The sequence below is a fragment of the Heterodontus francisci genome, chromosome 19, assembly GCF_036365525.1.
Source record: "Heterodontus francisci isolate sHetFra1 chromosome 19, sHetFra1.hap1, whole genome shotgun sequence".
NCBI classification, from domain to species: Eukaryota; Metazoa; Chordata; class Chondrichthyes; order Heterodontiformes; family Heterodontidae; genus Heterodontus; species Heterodontus francisci.
The window spans coordinates 68,897,871-68,925,809 of record NC_090389.1 but is presented as its reverse complement, the minus strand read 5'-3'; the positions used below and the strand labels follow the sequence as shown (position 1 = coordinate 68,925,809).

General features: G+C 40.5%; 1 protein-coding gene across 5 annotated transcripts in view; it reads left to right on the top strand.

The window, feature by feature from the left end:
- Nucleotides 1-27,718, top strand: part of LOC137380151 (POC1 centriolar protein homolog A-like) — a 149,208-nt gene extending 121,490 nt beyond the window's left edge. For 4 of the 5 annotated variants that reach the window (XM_068051870.1, XM_068051866.1, XM_068051867.1 and 1 more), the window contains 2 exons: nucleotides 9,724-9,924; nucleotides 26,739-27,718. In XM_068051870.1, coding sequence (XP_067907971.1) covers nucleotides 9,724-9,924; nucleotides 26,739-26,819 — 282 coding nt within the window. In that variant the 3' untranslated portion in view covers nucleotides 26,820-27,718. The remainder of the gene's footprint in view (nucleotides 1-9,723; nucleotides 9,925-26,738) is intronic. The other variant, XM_068051868.1, reaches the window with a different exon arrangement.
- The last annotated feature ends 221 nt before the right edge of the window (nucleotides 27,719-27,939 follow it).

Genomic DNA, 27,939 nt, shown 5'->3' with positions numbered 1-27,939 from the left:
CAAAGAAATAAACTTAATTACCCCATTTATAGATGTATACATGAATAGGGTATTTTAGCATACTTTGTGTATACTCGCACCAAGCTCACTTCTTTTGTGGACCCGGCCTGTTGATTTCAAGGGGACTTTACTTGAAATAGGGGAGCTATCTCAGATTGGAAGGTCCACTTTCATGATGGGCACTCTCTGTTTATGATTCTGTGCTGTCTTCTATGGAAAATATAGATCAAAATACAGATTAGATTTATGAGAAATGAGGCAACCACCTCTGCCCAAACTGCATTCATTTTTACTATGAGTCTGGTATAGCATAACATACATGTAGTTTCTGGTGGCATTGTTGGTTTGGAGCACATCCCCACAAGATTTGTACATGTCAATACCACACACAAAGTTGGTAAAAGATGGTGATCAAGTCCCAGAACATGCCTGCTAGCCAGTCAACTGTGTCCTGGACCCTGATTCTAAATTGCCGGATTGGCCAGTGGTCACAATCTGGCCACAAAGTGGTCTTGACCGATTGTCAACCTACTAGCCAGGCACCATTTTTGACCACTTGTCAGGCCTGTTCAGCTATTTACTACGCCCTGGACTTGGATGGCCATTTTCAATGTACCATATCACAAATTTGCATTGTCATTGATTGTAAATTATAACTGGAGGCCACTTCTCTGTATCGACCTGTACACACATTTTGGTGACCATTCTGGACCACAACTTCTTTCTCATTCTGCCTGTCTTCCTAGCCCACCATCCCTGGTGGTCTAGTGGTTAGGATTCGGCACTCTCACCGCTGCGGCATGGGTTCGTTTCCCAGTCAGGGAATAAGCATTTCTTCAAGTATCAGTAGGAGAGGGGATAGTGATCATTGTATTGTAAGTTTTAGGCTGACCATGGAAAAGGACAAAGAGCAATCCAGAGTAAGAATAATTAACTGGGGGAAGGTCAACTTTAATGGAGTAAGAATGGAGCTGGGGCGAATAAATTGGAGTCAAAAGCTGGCAGGAAAACCGGTAGATGAATAATGGGCCTTCAAAGAAGAGGTACTTCGGGCACAGTCAAGGTATGTTTCCTCGAAGGTTAAAAGTAGGGCAAACAAATCCAGAGCTCCCTGGATGACAAAAGAGGTAGAGATTAAGATAAAGAAGAAAAAGTGTGCTTGTGGCAGATGCCAGGTAGAAAATACTATTGAAAACTAGGCTGAATATAGAAGGTCCAAAGGGGTAGTGAAAAAGCAAATAAGAGAAGCAAACACAGAGCATGAGAAGAGACTGGCAGCTAGCATTAAAGGAAATCCTAAAGTTTTCTATAGGCATATAAATAGTAAAAGGGTGGTAAAAGGAAGAGTGGGGCTGATTAGGGACCAGAAAGGGGATTTACACATGAAGGCAGAGGGCACAGCTGAGGTATTAAATGAATACTTTGCATCTATCTTTATCAAGGAAGAAGATGCAACCCAGGCAATGTTGAAAGAGGAGGTATGTCAGACACTAGAGGCATTTAAAATTGTTAGAGGAAGTATTAGATAGGCTTTCTGTACTTAAAGTGGATAAAGCACCAGGGTCAGATGAGATGCATCCAAGGATACTGAGGGACGGAGGGTGGAAATTGCAGAGGCACTGGCCATAATTTTTCAGTCATCCTTAGACTTGGGGGTGGTGCCAGAGGACTGGAGAATTGCAAACGTTACACCCTTGTTCAAAAAAGGGTGTAAAGATAAGGCAGCAACTATAGGCCAGTCAGTTTAACTTTGATGGTGGGAAAGCTTCTGGAAAAAATAATTCAGGACAAAATCAATAGTCACATGGATGAGTTAATTAAGAAAAGTCAGTATGGATTTCTTAAGGCAAAATCATGTTTAACTAACTTGCTGGAGTTTTTTGAGGAGGTAACAGAGGGTTGATGAGGGCAATGCTGTTGATGTGGTGTACATGGACTTTGATGGTTTGAAACAGTGCCACACAACAGACTTGTGAGCAAACTTGTAGCTCATGGAATAAAAGGGATAGTAACAATTTGGATACGAAATTGGCTTGAGTGACAGGAAACAAAGAGTAGTGGCTAATGGATGTTTTTCAGGCTGGAGGAAGGTTTGTAGTGGAGTTCCCCAGGGATCAGTGTTGGGACCCTTGCTTCTCCTGATATATATTAATGACCTAGACCCTGATGTACAGGGCACAACTTCAAAGTTTGCAGATGATACAAAATTTGGAAGCATTGTGAGCTGTGAGGAGGACAGTGTAGAACTTCAAAAGGACGTAGACAAGTTGGTGGAATGGGCAGAGAGGTGGTAGTTGAAGTTCAATACAGAGGAATGTGAAGTGATTTATTTTGGTACTAAGTACATGGAGAGACAATATAGAATAAATGGGCGGCGCAGTGGTTAGCACCGCAGCCTCACAGCTCCAGCAACCGGGTTCGGTTCTGGGTACTGCCTGTGCGGAGTTTGCAAGTTCTCCTTGTGACCGTGTGGGTTTCCACCGGGTTATCCGGTTTCCTCCCACAGCCAGAGACTTGCAGGTTGATAGGTAAATTGGCCATTGTAAATTGCCCCTAGTGTAGGTAGGTGGTAGGAGAATGGTGGGGATGTAGTAGGGAATATGGGATTAATGTAGGATTAATATAAATGGGTGGTTGTTGGTCGGCACAGACTCGGTGGGCCGAAGGGCCTGTTTCAGTGCTGGATCTCTCTATGACTCTATAAAGGGTACAATTCTAAAGGGGTGTAGGAGCAGAGGGACCTAGGTGTACATGTGCATAAGTCATTGAAGGTGGCAGGACAGGTTGAGAGAGCGGTTGATAAAGCATATAGTAATCTGGGCTTTATTAATAGGGGCATAGAGTACAAGAGCAAGGAAGTTATGTTGAGCTTGTATAAGACACTAGTTTGGCCTCAGCTGGAGTATTGCATTTAATTCTGGGCGCCGCACTTTAGGACAGATATGTGGGCATTGGAGAGAATACAGAAAAGATTCAGGAGAATGGTTCCAGGGGTGACGAATTTCAGTTATGAAGATAGATTGGAGAAGTTAGGACTGTTTTCCTTAGAGAAGATAAGGCTGAGAGGTGATTTGATAGAAGTATTCCAAATCCTGAGGTGTCTGGACAGAGTAGATCAAGAGAAACTGTTCCCACTTGTGAAAGGATCGAGAACGAGTGGGCATAGATTTAAAGTATTTGGTAAGAGAAGCAAAAGTGACATGAGGAAAAACCTTTTTATGCAGCGAGTGGTTAAGGTCTAGAATGCGCTGCCTGAGAACATGGTGGAGGCAGGTTCAATTGAAGAATTCAAAAGGGAATTGGACCGTTATATGAAAAGGAAGAATGTGCAGGTTTATGGGGAGAAGGCAGGGGAATGAAACTGAGAGAGTTGCTCTTTCAGAGAGCCAGTGCAGACACGACGGGCCGAATGGTCTCCTGCACTGTAACGATTCTGAGATTCTCTGCCCCATCCTCCGTTGTTCCTGCTATCAACAGTCCTCTTCTTCCCTCATTGCAATCTATCTTTCTTAGTCTTCAGCTTATTATTACCCTGCTGGCCTCCTTATCTGATGTTGTGCAAGGATTGAGTCCCTCCTGGATAAGCTTGTGGCTTTTTTTGCACTAACCTGGACAACTTCTGCCACAGTCTCTCCTAAAGCAGCAACCTAACTACCTCATTCTCCTTTTACTAGTGCAATTTCAGTCCCATTCCCTTAAGATGCTTCTTAAAACCTACCTCTTTTACCAAGCTTATAGTCACCCATCCTTGTAGCTCTTTCTTTGGCTTGGCGTCAATTTGTGGACTGATTATGATCCTGTGAAGTACCTATGTTAAAGCCACTATATAAAGGCAAGTTGTTGTAGTGTGGGAACTGAAAAACTTCACACCAATACAATAAGAATTCTGAGGTTGTAACTAACCCATGTTGTCAAGGCAGAGTAGGGGAAATGCCATCTGCCATTAGCACTTATAGCACTTTATAGCAGAGCACTTAGAGAACAGTGTTGAATCGGACAGAGTCAGCATGGATTTACGAAAGGGAAATCATGCTTGACAAATCTACTAGAATTCTTTGAGGATGTAACTAGTAGAGTTGATGAGGGGGAGCCAGTGGATATGGTTTATTTGGACTTTCAGAAGGCTTTCAACAAAGTCCCACATAAGAGATTAGCATGTAAAATTAAAGCGCATGGGATTGGGGGTAGTGTATTGCGATGGATAGAAAATTGGTTGGCGGACAGGAAATAAAGAGTAAGGATAAATGGGTCTTTTTCTGAATGGCAGTCAGTGACTAGTGGGGTACCACAGGGATCGGTGCTAGGACCCCAGCTATTCACAATATACATTAATGATTTAGATGAGGGAACTAAATGTAATATCTCCAAATTTGCAGATCTCACAAAACTGGGTGGGAGGGTGAGTTGTGAGGAGGATGCAGAGAGGCTTCAGGTTGATTTGGACAAGTTGAGTGAGTGGGCTAATGCATGGCAGGTGCAGTACAACGTGGATAAATGTGAGGTTATCCACTTTGGTGGCAAAAACAGGAAGGCAGATTATTATCTGAACGGCTATAAACTGAGAGGGGAATATGCAGCGAGACCTGGGTGTTCTCGTACACCAGTCGCTGAAGGTAAGCATGCAGGTGAACAGGCGGCAAAAAAAGAAAATGGTATGTTGCCCTTCATAGCGAGAGGATTCGCGTACAGGAGCAGGGATGTCTTGCTGCAATTATACAGGGCCTTGGTGAGGCCACACCTGGAATATTGTGTGCAGTTTTGGTCTCCTTATCTGAGGAAGTATGTTCTTGCTATAGAGGGAGTGCAGCGAAGGTTTACCAGACTGATTCCTGGAATGGCGGGACTGACGTATGAGGAGCGATTGAGTCGGTTAGGATTATATTCGCTGGAGTTCAGAAGATTGAGGGGGGATCTCATAGAAACCTATAAAATTCTAACAGGACTTGACAGGGTAGATGCAGGAAGGATGTTCCTGATGGTGGGGGAGTCTAGAACCAGGGGTCATAGTCTATGGATACGGGGTAATCCTTTCAGGACTGAGATGAGGAGAAATTTCTTCACCCAGAGAGTGGTGAGCCTGTGGAATTCGCTACCACAGAAAGCAGTTGAGGCCAAAACATTGTATGTTTTCAAGAAGGAGTTAGATATAGCTCTTGGATCTAAAGGGATCAAAGGGTATGGGGCGAAAGCGGGAACAGGCTACTGAGTTGGATGATCAGCCATGATCATAATGAACGGCGGAGCAGGCTCAAAGGGCCGAGTGGCCTACTCCTGCTCCTATTTTCTACGTATGTTTCTATTATATACCAGGCATTGGTTTACAAAATTGGGGGAAATATTCCAGTCCTCAGCACTGTCAGTCACCTTGATAAACACAACATTTTAAGAACAATATTATTTTGAAAAGTCCTGTTTTCATAAGATAAACATGATAGGATAAATGTATCATGCACATCACTTGTTGACTTTATATAAAACAACATTCAACACCTTTGATCTTTGTTAACTTGTGAAAACAACTAAATCACCACCAAAATAAATAATATTTAGAAAGATAATTTGCTGCAACAATGTCTCCTGTAAAAGATTCTCTCATAGCCTTCCACAACTAATAGAATCAAATTGTTTCATTGAAAATACAGAAGAAATTTAGTACATATTAAATTACAGAAACGCTGAACTTGAACTGACATTTTGGTATCTTCATATGATTGGTGTGCTGAACTGTGCGCAGCAAAGAAAAAGCCTCCCTTAGCTGAATGGATGTAAATTGCAGTGTTTTTCAGTAGTTTATTCCAGTTTACTTTAAGTAACAAATACAATTGCCATTTACCTAGGACCAAATAAGGGCAGAATTTCTGAACTCCCATCAATGCAATATACTAAAAGGGCATTTTGAGTTGACATCAGAAACCTACTTTAAACACTGACATTAACACATGTTTTAAATTTGTTTGATAACTTTCAGGTACCCACTAAATAGGTTTGTTTGCTATGGAATAATTTATAGGTTGCAGGTGCATACTATTTCCTGTTACCTTTTTGTAGGCTTTTGAAATAGTTTAACATGCCAGATATTTTTGTGAAGGCAGTAGAGTAATTCACCTTCAAACAGAACAGTGCATGTCAGGAAAGACCAAAGGTTAATCCAGTGAAAAAACACACATTAAGTTTGAAAGCTGGAAAACTGGCTTTGAGTAGTGACTGAACCGTTTGATAATGGAGTTTTTACTAACTCCGGATCTGTTTAGAAGTAAAAATAACATGCTAACTTTTCTTGGGGGGGGAAAGTGGATGGTGATTCAGATGTCCTTAATACTCAACCAGTGTGTGACTAAATGCTTTAGATTCATTTTGTAAATTATCAGTATTGTTGTATTCATAAATATTGGTTTTCATCTTGGAATGTAACTTGCTTGCATGTGCTTAAACTCTCACCTGGTCAACAGATGTGAAGATTACTGACAAGATGAGCAGGGGAACTGGCAATTTTAATTTAAGTGGGAGTTGTATACAGTATAACATCTTCTAGGAAATTTTATTTTTGCAGTATATCACGTGCTTTGAGGTGAAAAGATAATTATGTTTTTTGAAGCGTGTCCAAATGGATCGTTTCGTTCGCTGTGGTAATACAACATCAATAAAAATGTTCTACCACAAGTCCTTGACAACAGCTAACTAACCTGTATTAGAACTATCTGCAGCAGGAATCTTGTCTGCTGTGACTTCATCTGTATGTATGTGTGTTTTTTCTTAAAGTGGTCCTTAAAATGGACTTGCTGGTGCCAACAGAATTCCATATCTAGAAGCAAGGCAATGCATGAACCTGGATTTAATGTTTTTAATTTCAGAATTTTCTTCATATCTCAAAATGTGCCTGAGTTTTCATTAATATAATAATTTATTATAATTCAAAGTTTGTTCCTCTTGTATCTAAGGATTTCATTTAACAAGAATAAGTCTGATATCTACTTTTTTCCATATTTTTCAGACTCTCCTGTTAAACTAGCTGCAACTTGCATTGAAATCTCTAGCATACGTGATGAAATCTTTCCTTGTAATTTAAAATATTTTTGTGAGTTGAGTTGTTGTTGCAGTTGATGTTGGTTTTGGGGTTTGTTTGTTGCTGGAAAGAATTGATAGAAAAGTAGGATTTAGTATGTTTGATTTAGCATGTTTATCCCTCATCATTAGCAATACTTAGGACTCAAGTTCATTATCTCCTTTTGGGGAGGGAAATGAGTTTCAAGATGCAAGCAATGTTGGCAGTGTAATGATTTCTGGACAAAGCAGCATATTGTGGTTTGACACAGTCATCTGTTGAGGATGAAAGTTACCAGTTTCAATATCCATTTCCAAAGTCAGAAATGAGTTGGCAGACCTGTTGCAAAAATACTACTTAAAGTTATTAACTGGGGGAAGTTATCACATGTTACAGTTTTTAAACAATTAAGATTTGAGTTCCCTGTTTAAAAATTAAAAATTGATTTGCTTTTCTCTTGGATGTTGTCCTATTCAGCTGGCATCTGTGAAAATAGATGTGCAAAGGGGTTATGTTTTCGGTCTGTAGCTTAATTCTCCCAAAATCCAGTCATGCAGTTAGCCATCTTATTCAAATGATACAATTGCAAATGACTAGCTGAAGTGATTGAGTCATTGAGAACTGACTTGCAAGATCCTTTATTGTGTACAAAAGACTGAATCAAAGCCTTTGCTTCCAATACTTGCTGTACTAAGTCATTAGTTTAATTGTGATTACTCTTCCCCTTCTGCCTTTAAACATAAATCTGTTGTAGGAATGCGGAGAATAAAAAATAAAGACAAAGCCGTTTTAAAAACTTGATTTGCAATAGCAAAATGACTCCCTCACTTTAAGAATCACAAATACAGGCCAATCAAATCATTTCGCCCAATGTTAGTAGCAATGCCTCACTGTTTCTCTCACGAAAGATGTTTCTTGAGTTGTTTTTCTCACTTCTGATCTAGAAGTCTGTTAGTCTTATTTGAGATTTTTCAGTTTCTCCTCAAAGACAAACTGTTTACTGGCTCTGAAAAGGTACAGAACCAGCTGTGTTGGATTTTCTTTACCAAAAATGTTTTCAGGTACTGACAAAATTTGTCTTCAGTTGATGCCCACACTGATCCTTGTAATTTCACTGAAGTATGAGGTATTAATTCTGAACGTTGTAAGGCTCCGAACTGAAGTGTTAAATTTGTTCAAAATTTTAAACTCAATGGGGGTATTTATTGACTGAGGGTGATAGTGTAAAATGAGCAATATTGGATTAGCCGCCCATTAAATATATCTCCTGATTTTCATTTTGGAAATGGAAATCAGGAGGGATATATAATGGGCAGCTGATCCGATATCACCTGTTTTACACTATACCCTAAAGTCTGAATTATTCCAGATATTTTTCAGCAACTGTTACTTTAATTCTGCACTGAGAATTGCACATAGTTATGTCTACTTGGGTAAACCTCAAAAGAGCAACAGTCCTGGAAATTTCTGACACTTTTTTAATTGATTGCATTGTAGTAGGACTTTGAAAATTATCAACTATATTTATTGGTTTCCTCAAATTATCAGATTTTAACACATTTTCACCAAATTGCATTTTAGGTTTAAATTGGTTAAAGGAAAAATATTATCCCTTTGGGCTATCTTTGATAGTAGAAATCTGAGCTGAAATCTGAATTACTCAAAGTGGATGATGCAGCACCTCAAAAGAGTTTGTAAGGCCATATTCAGACCTTGAAAATAGCCCCAAAGCTGTTCCAAGACCAGGTATTTCTGAAACCAAGAATTGCTTCATTCAGAAAAGGAACTTGTGCAACTGGTTAAATAGTTTAACAGTGAATCTTTGAAATCAGCTGACATGAATGTGTAGTTTAAAAATAAACGGTGTACCAGTTTTGAATGAAAATCTTCTGAATTGGGATAATTGGGCACTGAAAGAGGATCAAAGATTGCTTGTTAATATTTGTAACATATAGTAACAATAAAGTGTAGATATTCTAATTGCTGAAGTATTTATACAAATGCATAACACAATCATATTTCTTTGCCGCGTATGTCTTTATACTGATGCTAATCTGAGAAAAATAGCACATATGGTATGAGTAATATGTGTTCAGTCTTTAGGCATGAACATTGTCAATTTGAATTTGTAGCTTAAATTTTTATGGATTAATTTGTTACCATATACATAAATTAGCCCCTCGGAACATCCCTCTGTACACTGGAGTATTTAAATGATTGCTTCTATGTTAGATAAAATGTACAAAAGGAAATTCCCTGTCATGCTAGTTTGTGTGAATCTGCTATACAAAGATGGAACTGAACAAAGTGGTCTATATGAGGTCCTGTTGGAGTACAACAAGGATTTCATTTTGAGATTTAATGCAATCAATTAAAACTAGTCTTTCAAAGCTCTATGAAACATTGCAAGAAAGGAAAACAGTGTTAGTGGGAGAGGTTAGTAATAATCTCTTGGGGAATTTTCAACTTCATATTTGTGCAGAGCAAACAGAACATTAAGCTTCAAGACTTTATTGCCCAGCTGCTGATTTATGTTTATATGCAACTCACTAAAGAAATTGAAGAACTGTAGGACCTCAGTGTCAATATTAATGGTCTTGAATGATTCTACAAAAACCATTAAGACTAAAGTCGCCCTCGAACAAATGCCAGCTTTTAAATATCTGCTGTTTGTGTTTTAGAAGCTTTTGGAGACAAACTTTTCAGACACTGGGTCAACTAACCTAAATCAACAGAAAAGTCATTCAAGCAACATTCTGGCATCAGATGCAAAACCTGTTCTTCCCTTAAACAAGTCTCATCTGCAAGAAGGGAATGGCATCCCCTCAGCCCTTGCAAGTACTCTGGAGCACATAGTGGGGCAGCTGGATGTTCTCACTCAGGTAGGTGGCATCAGTTGCAGCACTTCACCAGTGAAATATTAGGAAAAATTTTCCTATATGGATTACCTGGGTCCAGTGAGGATTGGAAAATCAGGCAGTTCCTTTACAGGTGTACATTTCAACCCTCCTGATGTTTGCTGTGCCCACGTGATCCAGTGCATCTGGGCTCAAACCCAGGAAAGTCTTTTCTCTTTTATCTTTTTAAATATATAGAATTGTAAGCTGATTCACAAAGTTAAAGACAACTTCTTAGACATATTTGTTAAGTAAATTTATGGAGAGAACCAACTGTGTAACAGCCCCGACAACCAATTTTATCTGCAGCACCTGTGGTAGAGTCTGTCACTCTAGAATTGGCCTTTATAGCCACTCCAGGCGCTGCTCCACAAACCACTGACCACCACTAGGCGCTTACCCATTATCTTTGGAGACAAGGAGGGCAAAGAAGATATTTATGGAAATAAGAAAGCATGCCTAACCTTCATTACTATGATTAAAACCACTCAAAAATCTTTGATAAAGCAAACCAATAGAGGACCTGAGACAGCCACTCTTAGTTTAAGCGTAGCACCACAGTAGCCTATTTTATTCAAAAATTATAATTTTACTGGAGAAGTACCCAATTGTTTAAATGCTACAGCTTTACACCATAGCAACCAGCTTTAGTTTTAAAATACTTCAGCTTGATCAAAATGAAAGTAAATAACGTACAAATAGCACTGATTTCCCATATACAACAAAAATGTCCACTTTTATTTCTCATGCTTCTAGAGTAGTTAAATGTCCCAAGATGCTTTGGAAAAGTGGAAATAACAGAGACCAAATAGGAATTATGAGAAGAGTGTAGGAAGCAACCAAAGCCCTGGTAGGAAAGATTCATATTGAGAAGACTTTCAGAAGATGGGGAAAATGTAGCAAGACAGAAGGGTTTAGAAAGAATTTGAGTTACGGGTGAATGTTGTGCCATTGATGATGCAGTGGAGGGAAGCTACCTAGGTCCAGATTCAGCAGAGTGGACTGTGTGTGATGAGATATGAGCTGGAAGAGGTTACAGAGTGGGGTGAAGTGATGGAGGAAGCTGTAAATAAGAATGTAAATTTAAGGGGCGGTGCAGTGGTTAGCACCACAGCCTCACAGCTCCAGGGACCCGGGTTCAATTCTGGGTACTGCCTGTGCGGAGTTTGCAAGTTCTCCCTGTGACCGTGTGGGTTTTCGCCGGGTGCTCTGATTTCCTCCCAATGCCAAAAGACTTGCAGGTGATAGGTAAATTGGCCATTGTAAATTGCCCCTAGTGTAGGTAGGTGGTAGGGAATATGGGATTACTGTAGGGTTAGTATAAATGGGTGGTTCTTGGTCGGCACAGACTCGGTGGGCCGATGGGCCTGTTTCATTGCTGTATCTCTAAATAAGAAAATAAAATAAGTGTACTTTGGAATAGTGGAGGTAACTGAGAACTGATGGTAAACCAGACTTGGAACTGGATAGGACAAGATTCCACCATTCTGGAGGAATTGGAGTTCCTGTGGATGGACTTTGGGAGACCAATCAGGAAGGCATTGAACAACTGAAGCCTGCAGGTAACAAAGCTGCAAATGAGGTTTTAACTGCTGGAGTGTTGAGGTAAAGATCGAGACTGGGGATATTTTTGGAAATAGAATTGTGTGGGCTTGGTAATAGACCTGATGTGGGGTTTGAAATCCAGCTCAGCTGAATAGAACACTCAGGTTGTGCACGACTGGGTTCAGTTTGAGTGAGCAATCAGGTAACGGGATGGAATCAGGAGCAAAGGTGCAAGGTTTCTGATAAAAAGCAAAATACTACGGATACTGGAAATCTGAAATAAATCAAAAAGTGCTGAAAATACTCAGCCTGTTCTGATGAAAGGTCACAGACCTGAAACGTTAACTCTCTCTCCACAGATGCTGCTAGACCTGCGGAGTATTTCCAGCACTTTGCTTTAATTTAAGTTTTCTGATGAGATAGCTTAGGTCATACCAATGTTTGACTGGATGTATTAATGATTTGGATTTAGTGCATAGTATCAATGTATGCTTTGCTTTTTTTTTCCATCCAAGGACAACCTTTCCTGTAAGATCCTTGTGGCACAGCAATATTCATCCTTGTTGCTTCTGTATCAATGCTTCCCAGACAGGCTCAGGTCTCTCAATACCAGGTCATTTTCCAAATTGAAGTGCGGTTGTGCTGGATCACAGTATACTATTAATCACCAATTCTTCCTCAACTAGTCAGTGCCACATGTAAATATAAATTTCTGTTATCCCACAGGGGAAAATTACCTAGAGGTACTGTAGTACATTGCAGAAACTTTCCTCAGGAAATGAAATGGATTGGGTAGAGTCCAAGAGGTAACATGTCTGAAATGGATGGATTTTCACTTTTTTTCTCATGCCATGTCAGCAAAACTGTCTTGGACTCGAAAATATCCAGAGCCCTTATCTGTTGTCCCAGCACAGTGCATTATAGTTGGTTTGACAGTCGTTTGTTCCACTTATATTTCAAATCTGCATCAAAACTTTTATGTTTCCAAGAAATTCAGTAGAATACCTAGAGACTTTTAAAATTCATCTTTGCCTTTTTGTTTGTTTTGATACAGATCTGAAACTTCTTTACATTACTGCAAAAGTGCAGTATGATTGCACCCAAACAACACTTTGACTAACCTAGGTTAGAAATAGATGAATTAGCCTTCAATTATTATTTTTCTTCAATGGATGATAGTTTTCAGTGTGATAATGGATCAGTTTAGCTTTTTCCAGTGTTACATATTATGTGGTGCACTGGATCCTGATGTGTATGTATTTCATTTGATTTTAGCAACAGATGCATTTACATAATGATAATCAAGCCTGTGCCCTTAGGCAAGTATTTAGTTTTGTTTTGGGGTGGGTGGGCAGTTGGTGGTGGTGAGGGGTGGGTGGGGAAAGGTGAAGGTGAATAAAAATACTTATAATTTCCATCTTTGTACAGATTTATTGATACAACTTAATACCTCACTAGCACTGGTTTAAGGAACACTTTTGAGTTGGGCTAACAAGTCTCTTTTTGAATCAGTAATCGTTTTGAAAGTAGATCTTAGAACATAGAAACATACAAACCCATTTCATATTAAGTTATGATCAACGCACATTCTCCAGTGACCAGGCCTCATCTGCAGAGAATTAGATTTTAAACTTGTAAGCAGCTCCTATGCTGTGTCCTTGTGTGATTAGATTGTTTTTGTAAGTCAAATCTCCAGACCTTTTCCAGTGTGGTGTCAGGAAAGTAAGTTTGACTTTTGATTCAGTAGTTTTATAAACATTCTAACTGGTGGATTTTACGGCTTCTTTGGCTTCAACAGACCATACTCAGGATACTGTAGGTTTCAGCCTGGTTCTTAAAGTTATTAGCAGTTTCCATAAATTTTCAGGCAAGCTTGCCATTCTTCTCTGAAGAGTGAGAGGGTTCTCTTTTCAAGAACTGCTTTAGGCAGCATTGGACTGGTCACTTCTGTTGTTTGACGATTGCATTCCGGAGAGTGCATCTGAATTGAGGGTGAAGTTGCCTTGCCACTTTAGTGCCAGTAAGAACATTATTTCTGACTTACTGTAGGCACCTTCTGGTCAAATGTTCACAGATTTTCAATTACTTCAGTATGGACCACCATTAAATTTGTTTTAGAGATCTCTTGTTGGTGCTCATTCTGGCCTAAAGGATTAATTGAATGTGTGCATTGGTGATGCTTTATTTTACTTGACATTAGAGCAGTTCCTGGATCTTGTTTGGCTATAATAGTTTATCTCAGGAAATTGTGTTACTGAATTTTTTTTTTAATTTATTCCTGGTATATAGGTGACTGGCAGGGCAATTGCCCTGAGGGTACCAAGAGTCCCCCATAGTGTGGAATTGCATGTGGGCCAGATTTTTCCCTGAGGGACATTATTGAACCAGTTGGGTTTTTACAACAATCCACAACTATCACGGTTCATTTTCTGGTGCAAGCCCAGAAATTACAGATTTAATGAATGAAATGTTGCTGGAATGGTTCAACTTGAATGCTCAACTATCAAACCCTTTTATCTACCATCTGACAAATCTGCCACTGAAAATAAAAGTATAATTTAGCAACAGACACTGATCGTTAGCTTTTTGTTCCTAATTCAGACATTTGTTTTTATTTGGAAAGAAGACATCAGATAAACCGGCAATTGTATCCATCACATTATATTATTTCTTGGTGGAGAAACTTGCTGTACTGATGATACTTGGTAGTGTTTGTTGTTAATCTGCATATTTCAGTGCTCTTGGTGGTTCGCTAGAAGAACCAAGGGCACAGCCCAGCATGAGGCCTTTTATACAGGGAATTGGAGAAAAGTTCACCCCAAGTACATGACACAAACTGGCCATCCTAGATGAACAGTTTTCAAAACTGAGATGAGATAGATATCTGCAGCATATTAGTAGAGCACACATTAACAGCACAGTAGGAGTTTTAATGCCTGTTGTGAGCTCATCATTTTGATAACAGTTAGTTGTACAGAAAATATTCTGGCCCAGTAAGCAGACGAGAAGAAATTGAAAAGAATGTTTTCAAAAACACACCCTTGAGCTGCACTTTACATCTAACTGTATTATACTTGACCTGGGAGGGCTTGACATAAGAAAAGGTCCATTCCCCAGAACTAACATCCCTCAACTTGATAAGCGTAGGATTTTAAATTAATAATTAGAAAATGCATCCATTCTTCTGAATTGGGTGACATCCAAGGGAAGTATACTGTTTACCAACAGTTTTTTTTATTCATTCATAGGATGTGGGTGTCACTGGCTAGGTCAGCATTTATTGCCCATCCCTAATTGTCTATGAGAAGGTGGTGATAAACTGCCTTCTTGAACCACTGCAGTCCATGTTGGGTAGGTACACCCACAGTGCTGTTAGGAAGGGAGTTCCTGGATTTTGACCCAGTGACAGTGAAGGAATGGCGATCTGGTTCCAAGTCAGGATGGTGTGTGGTGTGGAGGGGAACTTGCAGGTAGAGGTGTTCCCATGCATCTGCTGCCCTTGTCTTTATCGGTGGTAGAGGTTGTGGGTTTGGAAGGTGCTGTCGAAGGAGCCTTGGTGCGTTGCTGCTCCCTTCCTAATAGCATTGTAGATGGGGTGCCAATCAAAAGGACTGCTTTGTCCTGGATGGTGTCAAGCTTCTTGAGTGTTGTTGGAACTGCACCCATCCAAGCAAATGGAGAGTATTCCAACACACTCCTGACTTGTGCCTTGTAGATGGTGGACAGGCTTTGAGGAGTCAGGAGGTGAGATACTCACTGCAGGATTCCTAGCCTCTGACCTGCTCTTGTAGCCACAGCGGTTCAGTTTCGGGTCAATGGTAACCCCCAGGATGTTGATAGTGGGGGAATTCAGCGATCGTAATGCCATTGAATGTCAAGGGGAGATGGTTAGATTCCCTCTTGTTGGAGATGGTCATTGCCTGGGACTTCTGTGGCACAAATGTTACTTGCCACTTATCAGCCCAAACCTGGATATTGTCCAGGTCTTGCTGCATTTCTACACGGACTGCTTCAGTATCTGAGGAGTCGCGAATGGTGCTGAACATTACGCAATCATCAGCGAACATCCCACTTCTGACCTTATGATTGAAGGAAGGTCATTAATGAAGCAAAGGACACTACCCTGAGGAACTCCTGCAGTGATGTCCTGGTACTGAGATGATTGACCTCCAACAATCACAACCATCTTCCTTTGGGCTAGGTACAACTTCAAACAGTGGAGAGTTTTCCCCCTGATTCCCATTGACTCCAGTTTCGCTAGGGCTCTTTAATGCTTAGTCAAATGCTGCCTTGATGCCAAGGGCAGTCACTCTTGCCTCACCTCTTGAGTTCAGCTCTTTTGTCCATGTTTCAACCAAGGCTGTAATGAGGTCAGGAGCTGAGTGGCCCTGGCGGAACTCAAACTGAGCGTCACTGAGCAGGCTATTGCTAAGCAAGTGCCGCTTGATAGCACTGTCAACGACACCTTCCATCACTTTACTGATGATCGAGAGTAGACTGATGTAATTGGCCAGGTTGGATTTTTCCTGTTTTTTGTGTACAAAACATACCTGGGCAATTTTCCAAATTGTCGGGTAGATGTCAGTGTTGTTGCTGTACTGGAACAGCTTGGCTAGGGGCGTGGCAAGTTCTGGAGCACAGGTCTTCAGTACTATTGCTGGAATGTTGTCAGGGCCCATAGCCTTTGCAGTATCCAGTGCCTTCAGTCATTTCTTGATATCACGCAGAGTGAATCGAATTGGCTGAGACTGGCATCTGTGATGCTGGGGACTTCAGGAGGAGGTCGAGATGGATCATCCACTTGGCACTTCTGGCTGAAGATTGTTGCAAATGCTTCAGCCTTATCTTTTGCACTGATGTGCTGTGCTCCCCCGTCTTTGAAGATAAAATGGGGATTCCTCCCCTAGGATTGTCAGCCCTCCTGGCTTCTCTTGGAATTGAGGGTTGCTGTCCTGAGCTCTGTTAGCAACCTAGAAGGAAAACAGAACTTTGTGCCTGGGCTCCTTGGACAGACTCAAGAAGGGAAAAGCCACTGTATCATCCAGCTGATAACCATGAGAGTGGGGGGAGGTATTCAATTAAAGCTCAAAAATTAACCTTTAGCCCTGCAACATTCCAATTCTCCCTTCAATTTAATTTACCCTCTTGGAATTGTGAAAAGAGAATTGTACCAGATCAGTCACATGGGGTAATTAATTGATGGGAAGGGAGAGGGGGAGAGCAGGATAATAAACAAACTCGAAGGGTGGCAGCACTGCAAAGTGATGGAAAATATAGAGGATGTGAGCAGAAAAGCAGGGAATGTGAGTGAAACATTGAGAATCTGATGCTAAAAGAGTTTGGAACAGATTTGGCAGTGAAAAAATGTTCACTAGTAACCAGTAACTGAAAATTGCTCATAACATGAGATACCAATCTTACTTTGATTTATAAATGATGTCATAATACATTTCACTGAAATCTTTATATTCTACGAAACAAAAGCCTGAAATATTTGACTTGGACCTTGGTGATAATTGAGACATTCAACTAAGTTAAATACAATAATATTTGCAAAAAGTGAGCAAATGTCATTAAATACCACATGGTCAAACATCACATAACCAAAGTCATGTGATCTCAGGAGTAAGTCTACCCAGAGTTGGCAAACCTAATCTTCCACAGCGATTGTCATAGGAATTACTGTCTCCCTTCAAGCATGCAGAGGATTTCTGCAATGTTTCAGGCTCATCATTCTTTGTCTCTGCACAATAATCTCCCTCCCTGTTGCTTAAGGCCAGTAGTGAAGGTAACCTAACCAAGGCAACCCACAGGGGAAGGAAGAAAGGAGCATTCAGCAAAAAGATAATTGTTTTATATCTGTTTCTTGCTATGTGACTCAGCCAGTTAGTGTTAGTTGTAAGTTTAAGTTAGAATGGAACATAAATTGTATAGTGTTAATTTATTGCAAGTTTGACTGTATATTGTGAGGGGGATCAACTTAGGCTGTATGAGTAATAAACTGTCTGTACTCAAGCCTATACTACTTGCTTTCATCTATTATTTCAACCAGTTATTTGGTATTGCAATCTAACTTCTTTATAGAACCGTACTGCCTGAGGTGGTCAATGTTACATGTGTCAAGAGGTGATTTATCTTGTGGATTTGTTTGTGGAAGTTGAACTTTATTCAGGGAATCATGAATATCCAACCTACAGTAGGTAATTTAACATTACACCTTAGAAATTTTAGTTGCCCTCTTTTATTTTACTAGAAAACAAAGAAATGCAACCTGAAAGCTTCCCTAGCAGTTTGAGTAATGCCTATAGGAATCCATTCTACTTCTAAAGAAAAGCTTGTAGAAGTAAAATAAACAGCAAGAATGTCATGAAGGAAATGGACACAGATGGCACAATGTATTTACAAACTATATTTGCCTTATATGCAATGGATGCTGTTTTAAAGCTTATAATTACACTAGTACTGAATTTGGGGATTTTGCACAGAAGGTTTCCATAATATAAATGGTTCTTACTGTTCTTAAAAAAAAAAAAGTCCCCTTGTTAAAATGAGCTGGCTTTAAATTGAACCTAATTATATGTACAGTTCATAAGTGCAAAGAAACATATTGTAACCATGCATTATAATCCCAAAGTGTTCCATTCTCGATTAAAATGAACTATCTATATTAAAATTTATTATTTCATATACAGCTCACAAATTTCAAGAAACATATTGTACTATATTATGTTTAAATATTCCAATGAGGATTTTTCAAAGCGCATAATGTTAACTGTAGTTGTTTAAAGATGATCCTCAAATAGGATGCCATGGTATAGAATCTGTTTTCAGAGGCTACATCTCCTGATTGAAAAAAAGAGATATCTTTCTGAAATCCGATAACAATATCCTATGTGAAAAGCTTTTGGAAACTCAGAGGAATTCATTTATTTCCATGTGTTTCTAATATTTGGCTTGAAAGCCACCATCTTGTCTACCTGAGAGAAAAGACATATGGTTTAGATTGCTGGAGGAAGTAGGTTTGTAAACTGCTGTGTTTCTCTCATGGCATGTAGTAAATAGCACAAAGTCTAACAGAAAAGAAGGCTTCTAGGCATATTGGACAATTTATTCACATTCCATACTCTCAGCCATTTGCTTAGACTGTTGCCCTCTGACCTAGCAGTCTGGTTCTCCAGTGTTGCTGTCACACTTTCAAAGATACCTAAAGTGGTTCCCCTTGTTAATCTGGGTTATTCATGATTACCAGCAAAACCATAAGGCAAAGTGCATGGTTGGATAGAGCAGATGGGTGAGGCTTGTTGATTGCTAACACTTTAAAAAGATGAGCATTCCAGGAACAGGAGAAGCTTTTTTACCTTTAAAAACAAATTAATCTTTTGTTTATACCTTTATCTTCAGTACATCTTTGATCTGGAATTACTTTGATAACTGTCTTCTAAATAACATTTGATATTCTGTTTGCATGCTTTCAGTTACCTTATGTAAGATTGCATTAATCCTCGAGTTCTGTTATTTCAATGCAGCTGATACTGCATTTATAATGGTTCCTTATGGTACTGGTGATGTGGAAACAACTCTGTTTATATTCTAGATGAAATTCTAAATCATGGAGGAAAAACAACTATGCCTGCAAAGCCATAATAATTTTTAAGTTACTATTAGCTCTGTTTCTAGCTGCCAGTGGCTGGGAATATACAGACAAGGTAGTCTGTGCAAAACTCTTGTTGGCTTCTACTAGTGGATTAAGCCATTCGTCCTCTTGCTGTCTATAATGGAAAAATAAATTGGATCTCTATCACATTTCATATCCTCAAGACATTCCAAAGCACCTTAAAGCCAATTAATAACTTTTGAAATCAAACCACTTGTTACACAGAGAAACATGGTCGCCAATTTGTGCACAGCAAGGTCCCAACAAATGAGATAAATTGCCACTTAATTTGTTTTAATGATGGTTACAGAATGAACATCCTACTCTTCTTCAAATCGTGCCACAGGACCTTTGCCTCAGTTGAATGTCTCATTCATAAAATGGCACACTCATAACACAGCATTGCTTCATTACTACACTGATGCGTCAGTCTAGATTGAATGGTCAAGTTCTAGAGTGCAACTTGAACCCAGAAACAAGCAGACTTACTTTTATTGGACATTAAGGAAATGGAGGGATATGGTGATAAGGTGGGAAAGTGGAGTTGAGTTGAAAGGTCAGTCGTGATCGTATTGAATGGCGGAGCAGGCTCGAGGGGCTGGATGGCCTATTTGTACTCCTCTTATGTTCTTATACTATCAACTGAGTCACACTGGCTCTGTACCTCCAACAGCAAAAGCCTTTGGAATTATATTCCTGTTGAGGTGCCACTACCTTGGGAGATACCTGCAGAAACCACCTCTTATACCTTGACTTGGCTACTCAGAAGCGAGCAGCTCATTTCATTTATTTTATTGCTGTGCCACTGAAATCAGAGCTGCTTATTTTCTCGTGAAAAGTATTATAAAATGATACTAGGTTTCCTGTTGATTTTCTGCTCAGACAATGAATCAGTGATGGATTTAAAATTAAAAAGAGTACATTAATTGCTTTGCACACAAGTAACTTTGAGGTATTCTAACAAGTGGATGTGCACCATGCAGAGCTCATCTGCTTCCCATCTGGTGCAGTGGAGTATTGGTCAGGAGCATTCAACAAAGGAGCTCTTTGGAAGAAGTTTGATTTGAGCAGTTCATTTTGTTGCCAAATATTTTGCCCCTCATAAGATTCAGCCTGTGGAACACACAAGGACATAAGCACTTACAATTCAAAATACCACTGTATCAGTTATCATAATTGGTTGGCGGACAGGAAACAAAGAGTAGGGATAAATGGGTCTTTTTCCGAATGGCAGGCAGTGACTAGTGGGGTACCACAGAGATCGGTGCTAGGACCCCAGCTATTCACAATATACATTAATGATTTAGATGAGGGAACTAAATGTAATATTTCCAAATTTGCAGATGACACAAAACTGGGTGGGAGGGTGAGTTGTGAGGAGGTTGCAGAGAGGCTTCAGGGTGATTTGGACAAGTTGAGTGAGTGGGCTAATGCATGGCAGATGCAGTATAATGTGGATAAATGTGAGGTTATCCACTTTGGTAGCAAAAACAGGAAGGCAGATTATTATCTGAACAGCTATAAGCTGAGAGAGGGGAATGTGCAGTGAGACCTGGGTGTTCTTATACACCAGTTGCTGAAGGTGAGCATGCAGGTGCAACAGGCGGTGAAAAAGGCAAATGGTATGTTGTCCTTCATAATGAGAGGATTCGAGTACAGGAGCAGGGATGTCTTGCTGCAGTTATACAGGGCCTAGGTGAGGCCACACTTGGAATATTGTGTGCAGTTTTGGTCTCCTTATCTGAGGAAGGATGTTCTTGCTATGGAGAGTGCAGCGAAGGGTTACCAGACTGATTCCTGGCATGGCAGGTCTGACGTATGAGGAGCGATTGAGTTTTTTAGGATTATATTCGCTGGAGTTCAGAAGAGTGAGGGGGGATCTCATAGAAACCTATAAAATTCTAACAGGACTTGACAGGGTAGATGCAGGAAGGATGTTCCCGATGGTGGGGGAGTCCAGAACCAAGGGTCATAGTCTAAGGAGACGGGGTAAACCTTTCAGGACTGAGATGAGGAGAAATTTCTTCACCCAGAGAGTGGTGAGCCTGTGGAATTCGCTACCACAGAAAGCAGTTGAGGCCAAAACATTCTATGTTTTCAAGAAGGAGTTAGATATAGCTCTTGGGTCTAAAGGGATCAAAGGGTATGGGGCGAAAGCGGGAACAGGTTACTGAGTTGGATGATTAGCCATGATCATAATGAATGGCGGAGCAGGCTTGAGGGGCCAAATGGCCTCCTCCTCCTATTTTCTATGTTTCTACAATCATTTTCAAAGGATGTTCAGTTACCTGGGTAGTAAGGTGTGTTGGGAGTATTAGTTTGTTGAACTGTAGAGTAATGGGATGAACATTTGCATCAGTGATCTATTGCTCTCCCTCCCCCTTCATCACATGCTGAGCTCTGACCTTAGTTCTGTGCCCATGTGGTAGCCAAAAGGTTAGGACACTTTTATGACAGTTATGTAAGTTTGTCCAGAATATGGAATTACTGTAATAACAGCTAACTTTTTTCATGTCTATTTTATGATGTTGATTTTAACTATTAATTTTTGTGGCTTTTTATTCCATAAACCTTGCTAATTACATAAATATTTTTGGGTTACAATGAACTCAAAATTCTTTCTCTAAGTCTGTGCAGCACATGCTATGTGAGCTATAATTTTCCCTACTGGCCTAGTTGCAAAAAAATGGCACAGGAGTTCCGACTTGATATACTGCTGTGCTTTTATTCAGGCTTGTTCTTTAGTTAACAGAGCATGTCTTGCTTGTTGCTGCCAGTCATCTCTAGTTGAGCTTTTGCATTCAATTTCCATTAGTAATATTTTCTTCGCATTATGCAGGATGGTATCCAATCAATCTTTTACCTGTATGGATATTTCTCCTGCATTGTATGTATTCAGCTAAAGTAAATTTGGGAAGTTAATTATCTGTGATTCACTTCTAAATTCTAAATGAACACAGTATAGGGAATGCTAATCTGCCACTTTTTCACCTCCTAGCCAGGATATAGTGCCTAACCAAAGTGATCAGTCTATATGTGTGAACTAAGCCAGTGAAAATCATCACAGCTCAGCTCTTTTCTTCTACATCCAGTATTCAGAAGGGAATCCCTGCCTTTTCCCCCTTCCTAACACAAGATCCTGAGGCCAGTTGTGGCCTTACTGCTAGCCGAAATGGTTAGGTAACTCCGAACTAATTATGGATGGAACTGCCGATCTTCTGGTCTCTCAAACTCAGTCACTAACTGCTTTAACTGTGTGAGCTGCTACCATTTGTTTAAACTTTCATTGTATTTTGCTTATCATAAAGAGATGATGTTGATGTTATTCACTTACTAATTCAATATCATGTTCTGTCTGAGCGTGAACTTTTATTTTCGCATATCAATGCCAGGTCATATTTTTGGGATGTGTCTGCTTTCAGACTGTACTAATTATATTTGGATTGTGAACACATTTTTTTCATCTCACTCATGTAGGCAATTTTATGAATTGGAGTGCCATTCAGATATGTTTATGTAAAATGATCACAGTAGGTAAATTCACTATCCTCTATCGTTTTCTTTCCTTTTCTTTATTCCTCTTTCTGATTTATATTTCATTTGACTCCAGTTGACCCCATTTCCTTCTCTGCCCTTCACTCTGTTTTTGTCTCTATTTTGTTCTTTCATTGGTTAAGCATAGTTGGACATTGGGCCTGGGATTCATGAGGTCCCAGATGCGACATTGACATTGCTGTGCCCTTACTGATCAACATTCCAGAAATTTGCAGCGCAAATATTGTGCGATGTCAGTGGTGAGCATAAAAGTCTAATTAACCTAGTTTGCCACCAAACCCATTGCAGCATTTTCAGGTCAGATGTGGCCTCACTTCCCCCTGCCCCAGGACTGCAAAATACCAGCTAACTTTTGCCAAAGGGTATATCTTGCATAGCGTCTTACTCTGCTAAAATGGAAGTAAGGGGTAAAAATTAAATACTCAATAGAAGAAATGGAGTATTTAAAATGTTTGTAAGTGAATTTAGATGTACTTTATCCTATTCATTTTAGTTGCCTGTGTTCTTTTTTTCTTTTGGACCTCCTTATCTCAAGAGACAATGGATACGCGCCTGGAGGTGGTCAGTGGTTTGTGAAGCAGCGCCTGGAGTGGCTATAAAGGCCAATTCTGGAGTGACAGGCTCTTCCACAGGTGCTGCAGAGAAATTTGTTTGTTGGGGCTGTTGCACAGTTGGCTCTCCCCTTGCGCCTCTGTCTTTTTTCCTGCCAACTACTAAGTCTCTTCGACTCGCCGCAATTTAGCCCTGTCTTTATGGCTGCCCGCCAGCTCTGGCGAATGCTGGCAACTGACTCCCACGACTTGTGATCAATGTCACACGATTTCATGTCGCGTTTGCAGACGTCTTTATAACGGAGACATGGACGGCCGGTGGGTCTGATACCAGTGGCGAGCTCGCTGTACTATGTGTCTTTGGGGATCCTGCCATCTTCCATGCGGCTCACATGGCCAAGCCATCTCAAGCGCCGCTGACTCAGTAGTGTGTATAAGCTGGGGATGTTGGCCGCTTCAAGGACTTCTGTGTTGGAGATATAGTCCTGCCACCTGATGCCAAGTATTCTCCGAAGGCAGCGAAGATGGAATGAATTGAGACGTCGCTCTTGGCTGGCATACGTTGTCCAGGCCTCGCTGCCGTAGAGCAAGGTACTGAGGACACAGGCCTGATACACTCGGACTTTTGTGTTCCGTGTCAGTGCGCCATTTTCCCACACTCTCTTGGCCAGTCTGAACATAGCAGTGGAAGCCTTACCCATGCGCTTGTTGATTTCTGCATCTAGAGACAGGTTACTGGTGATAGTTGAGCCTAGGTAGGTGAACTCTTGAACCACTTCCAGAGCGTGGTCGCCAATATTGATGGATGGAGCATTTCTGACATCCTGCCCCATGATGTTCGTTTTCTTGAGGCTGATGGTTAGGCCAAATTCATTGCAGGCAGACGCAAACCTGTCGATGAGACTCTGCAGGCATTCTTCAGTGTGAGATGTTAAAGCAGCATCGTCAGCAAAGAGGAGTTCTCTGATGAGGACTTTCCGTACTTTGGACTTCGCTCTTAGACGGGCAAGGTTGAACAACCTGCCCCCTGATCTTGTGTGGAGGAAAATTCCTTCTTCAGAGGATTTGAACGCATGTGAAAGCAGCAGGGAGAAGAAAATCCCAAAAAGTGTGGGTGCGAGAACACAGCCCTGTTTCACACCACTCAGGATAGGAAAGGGCTCTGATGAGGAGCCACCATGTTGAATTGTGCCTTTCATATTGTCATGGAATGAGGTGATGATACTTAGTAGCTTTGGTGGACATCCGATCTTTTCTAGTAGTCTGAAGAGACCACGTCTGCTGACGAGGTCAAAGGCTTTGGTGAGATCAATGAAAGCAATGTAGAGGGGCATCTGTTGTTCACGGCATTTCTCCTGTATCTGACGAAGGGAGAACAGCATGTCAATAGTCGATCTCTCTGCACGAAAGCCACACTGTGCCTCAGGGTAGACGCGCTCGGCCAGCTTCTGGAGCCTGTTCAGAGCGACTCGAGCAAAGACTTTCCCCACTATGCTGAGCAGGGAGATTCCACGGTAGTTGTTGCAGTCACCGCGGTCACCTTTGTTTTTATAGAGGGTGATGATGTTGGCATCGCGCATGTCCTGGGGTACTGCTCCCTCGTCCCAGCACAGGCATAGCAGTTCATGTAGTGCTGAGAGTATAGCAGGCTTGGCACTCTTGATTATTTCAGGGGTAATGCTGTCCTTTCCAGGGGCTTTTCCGCTGGCTAGGGAATCAATGGCATCACTGAGTTCCGATTTGGTTGGCTGTATGTCCAGCTCATCCATGACTGGTAGAGGCTGGGCTGCATTGAGGGCAGTCTCAGTGACAGCATTCTCCCTGGAGTACAGTTCTAGGTAGTGCTCAACCCAGCGGTCCATCTGTTTGCGTTGGTCAGTGATTATGTCCCCCGATTTAGATTTGAGGGGGGTGATCTTCTTGATGGTTGGCCCAAGAGCTCTCTTCATGCCATCATACATTCCTCTGATGTTTCCGGTGTCTGAGGCCAGCTGAATATGACTGCATAGGTGTTGCCAGTAGTCGTTTGCGCAACGCCTAGCTGTTCTTTGTGCAGTACTTCTGGCTGCTTTAAGTGCTGCGGATGTTAAATCGCTGGGGGCTTTCTTGTAGTTCAAAAGTGCAATGCGCTTAGCGGCTATGACAGGTTCCAGCTCTTCATTATGAGATTGAAACCAGTCTGCATTTCTCTTCGCACTTTTGCCGTAGGTGGTCAAAGCTGACTCATAGATGGCGTCTCTGATGTGGGCCCACTTGGTCTCAGCATCCCCTGTGGGAGTGTTTTGAAGGGCTGTTATAAGTGAATTTAGAAATTTTTGTAACAGCTGTGGGTGAGAAATTCTGCTCGTGTTGATGCGCGGGTGGCCCTTCTGCTTGGAATGATGCAACTTCTTTGGTCTGAGTCTAACCTTGCTGCACACCAGGGAGTGGTCGGTGTACTTCACTGAAAGTTACATATAATATTATTCGAATACCTTGTCCACCTCTGCTTTAAGTTGACATTTTCTCCAGCGTAAATTTTCAACTATCTGATATGCGTGTCTTGAATAGAACTAGTCTTATTTTAGTTTACATATTAATGGTCCAACTTTATTCTTTTCTGCAATTACTCGTTTAAATTAGTTACATATCAATAAACTGGACTTTCAGTTAAACTAGTGGAAGCAATTATTTAATGGGACTTTTGAAGTATCAACATTCCTAAGATTACAGTTTCTTGCAAATTGGTTAATTGGGATATTATTGTGGTTAGCATGGTATGGAATAAAGATTACAGTACATTGTTCTGAGGAAGTAGAAGCCTCTTGTATACTGCAATGTGAATGTTTTTGTCCTATATGGGCCCCAACCCCAAGGGACTATCAAGGAAACTGCTGTACTGTGATCCATTTAGTAGTATCTCACTATAGCAGATGTCAGAGCTCATAAAGTTTAGAGTTATGGTATCTGAATTGCAGGCAGAAAGAGAGCAGTAATACTATTGTCTTCCCAGCCTTTGGTTATATTGGAGGAGGCAGTTAAAGAAAATAGGAAGTAGATAAGAGTTTTGAGCCAGTTCTTTTCCTTGTATGTGCTATTTGGGTATGGATAGTCTGCATTAAACTCTTTTATTTCGTGGCTGATGCATCAATCTGGTTGATTTTCTAAGAAAGATGATGTGCTGCTCCAAGGCCACTCAATAAAATAATATCTAGGGCTGAATTTTACTGGCCCCTCAACGCTGCAGGTCGTGGCACGGGGACTGGTAAAATGCTGCGGGGAGAGGCCCGCCTCGACCCGCAACTTAGAGAAGGGCTCGCCGCATATTTATGATTGTCGTTGACCTGTAAATTCATTGCTGTTTTACATGTGCCTGTCTCTTTCATCTCAGAAGTGTTTATCTATGACAGAAAGCAGTATCACGAGGCCCTAATGCTGTCATTTGAAGAGGCTATTTGTGCTTCATCTTTGCTTTTCCAATGAATAGCACTTTTTCTCTTAATTTTACCCTTCAGACTGTGACTATTCTTGAACAGCGACTTACATTGACAGAAGACAAGCTGCGTGAATGTCTTGACAATCAACAGAAGTCATGATTCAAGTAAGGTCTGCTGATCAAGAACAGAAGTGAAAGAAACACCAGTGGAATTGAACGATTAAGCCCCTTAATTGGCAGATATGCTAAATGTGTATTAATCCACAGATCACCAATCAAGCTTTGTAAAATAGTTAATCCTTGAGTTAATATGTTGCCTGAGTACAGCTGCACGAAATTTTCAGCAGTAACCTGTATATCTTTTGTATTTTTTATATAATGATACCCTCAGAGTATTTCTTATAACGCAATAATTCATTTTATTTCGATCCAAAATTGAACCGTATGTATTTATATTTTATATATTTGAATACAATTTTGATCTTGAAGAATTTAACAGCTTAAACTTGTCATTTATATCAGACTGCTTTAATTGTTAGAATGGCTTCAGTTGGATATAAAATGTGCAAGTATATTGAATTTTATTTTAAGGTCTACTTTTCTCCACCTCGTTCATGTGCTTTTTTAAGTAGTTTTGTCTCAGCTTAGAAATTATGCTGAGACTGTTTTGCTTTTCATACTTGCATCACAGGACCAGGAGAAAATAAAAATTATATTTTGGTGAGTTGAAGTCTATTACAGCATTGCAATTGTGTTTTTTAAAACATGAGAGCAAAAGTGCAAAATAAATTAAAAATCTGGTACAAAAATATTTGTGTAATAAAGTCAATCCTCAGTGGCAGCTTTGTGATATTAATTATGCTTTTGCTGAATACATGGCGAATACACATTAGGGACTCTTGGCTCATATTAAATCATCTGTGAGTTATGAATGCAATACAATTGATGCAACCTGTATAAATTACAAGTTTCTGATGTATATTGTACATAAATAATTTGTTAAGTGGGATTTATGTCTATCTATACACTTTATTAAAAATGTTACAACTGCGGGCACTTCCTGTTAGTACAACCTACCTTTCTTTTTTTTTAATCCTTTCACAGGATGTGGGCGTCGCTGGCTTGGCCAGCCCCAGCATTTATTGCCCATCCCTAATTGCCCTTGAGAAGGTGGTGGTGAGCTGCCTTTTTGAACTGCTGCAGTCCATGTGGTAAGGTACACCCATAATGCTGTTAGGAAGGGAGTTCCAGGACTTTGACTCAGCGACAGTGAAGGAATA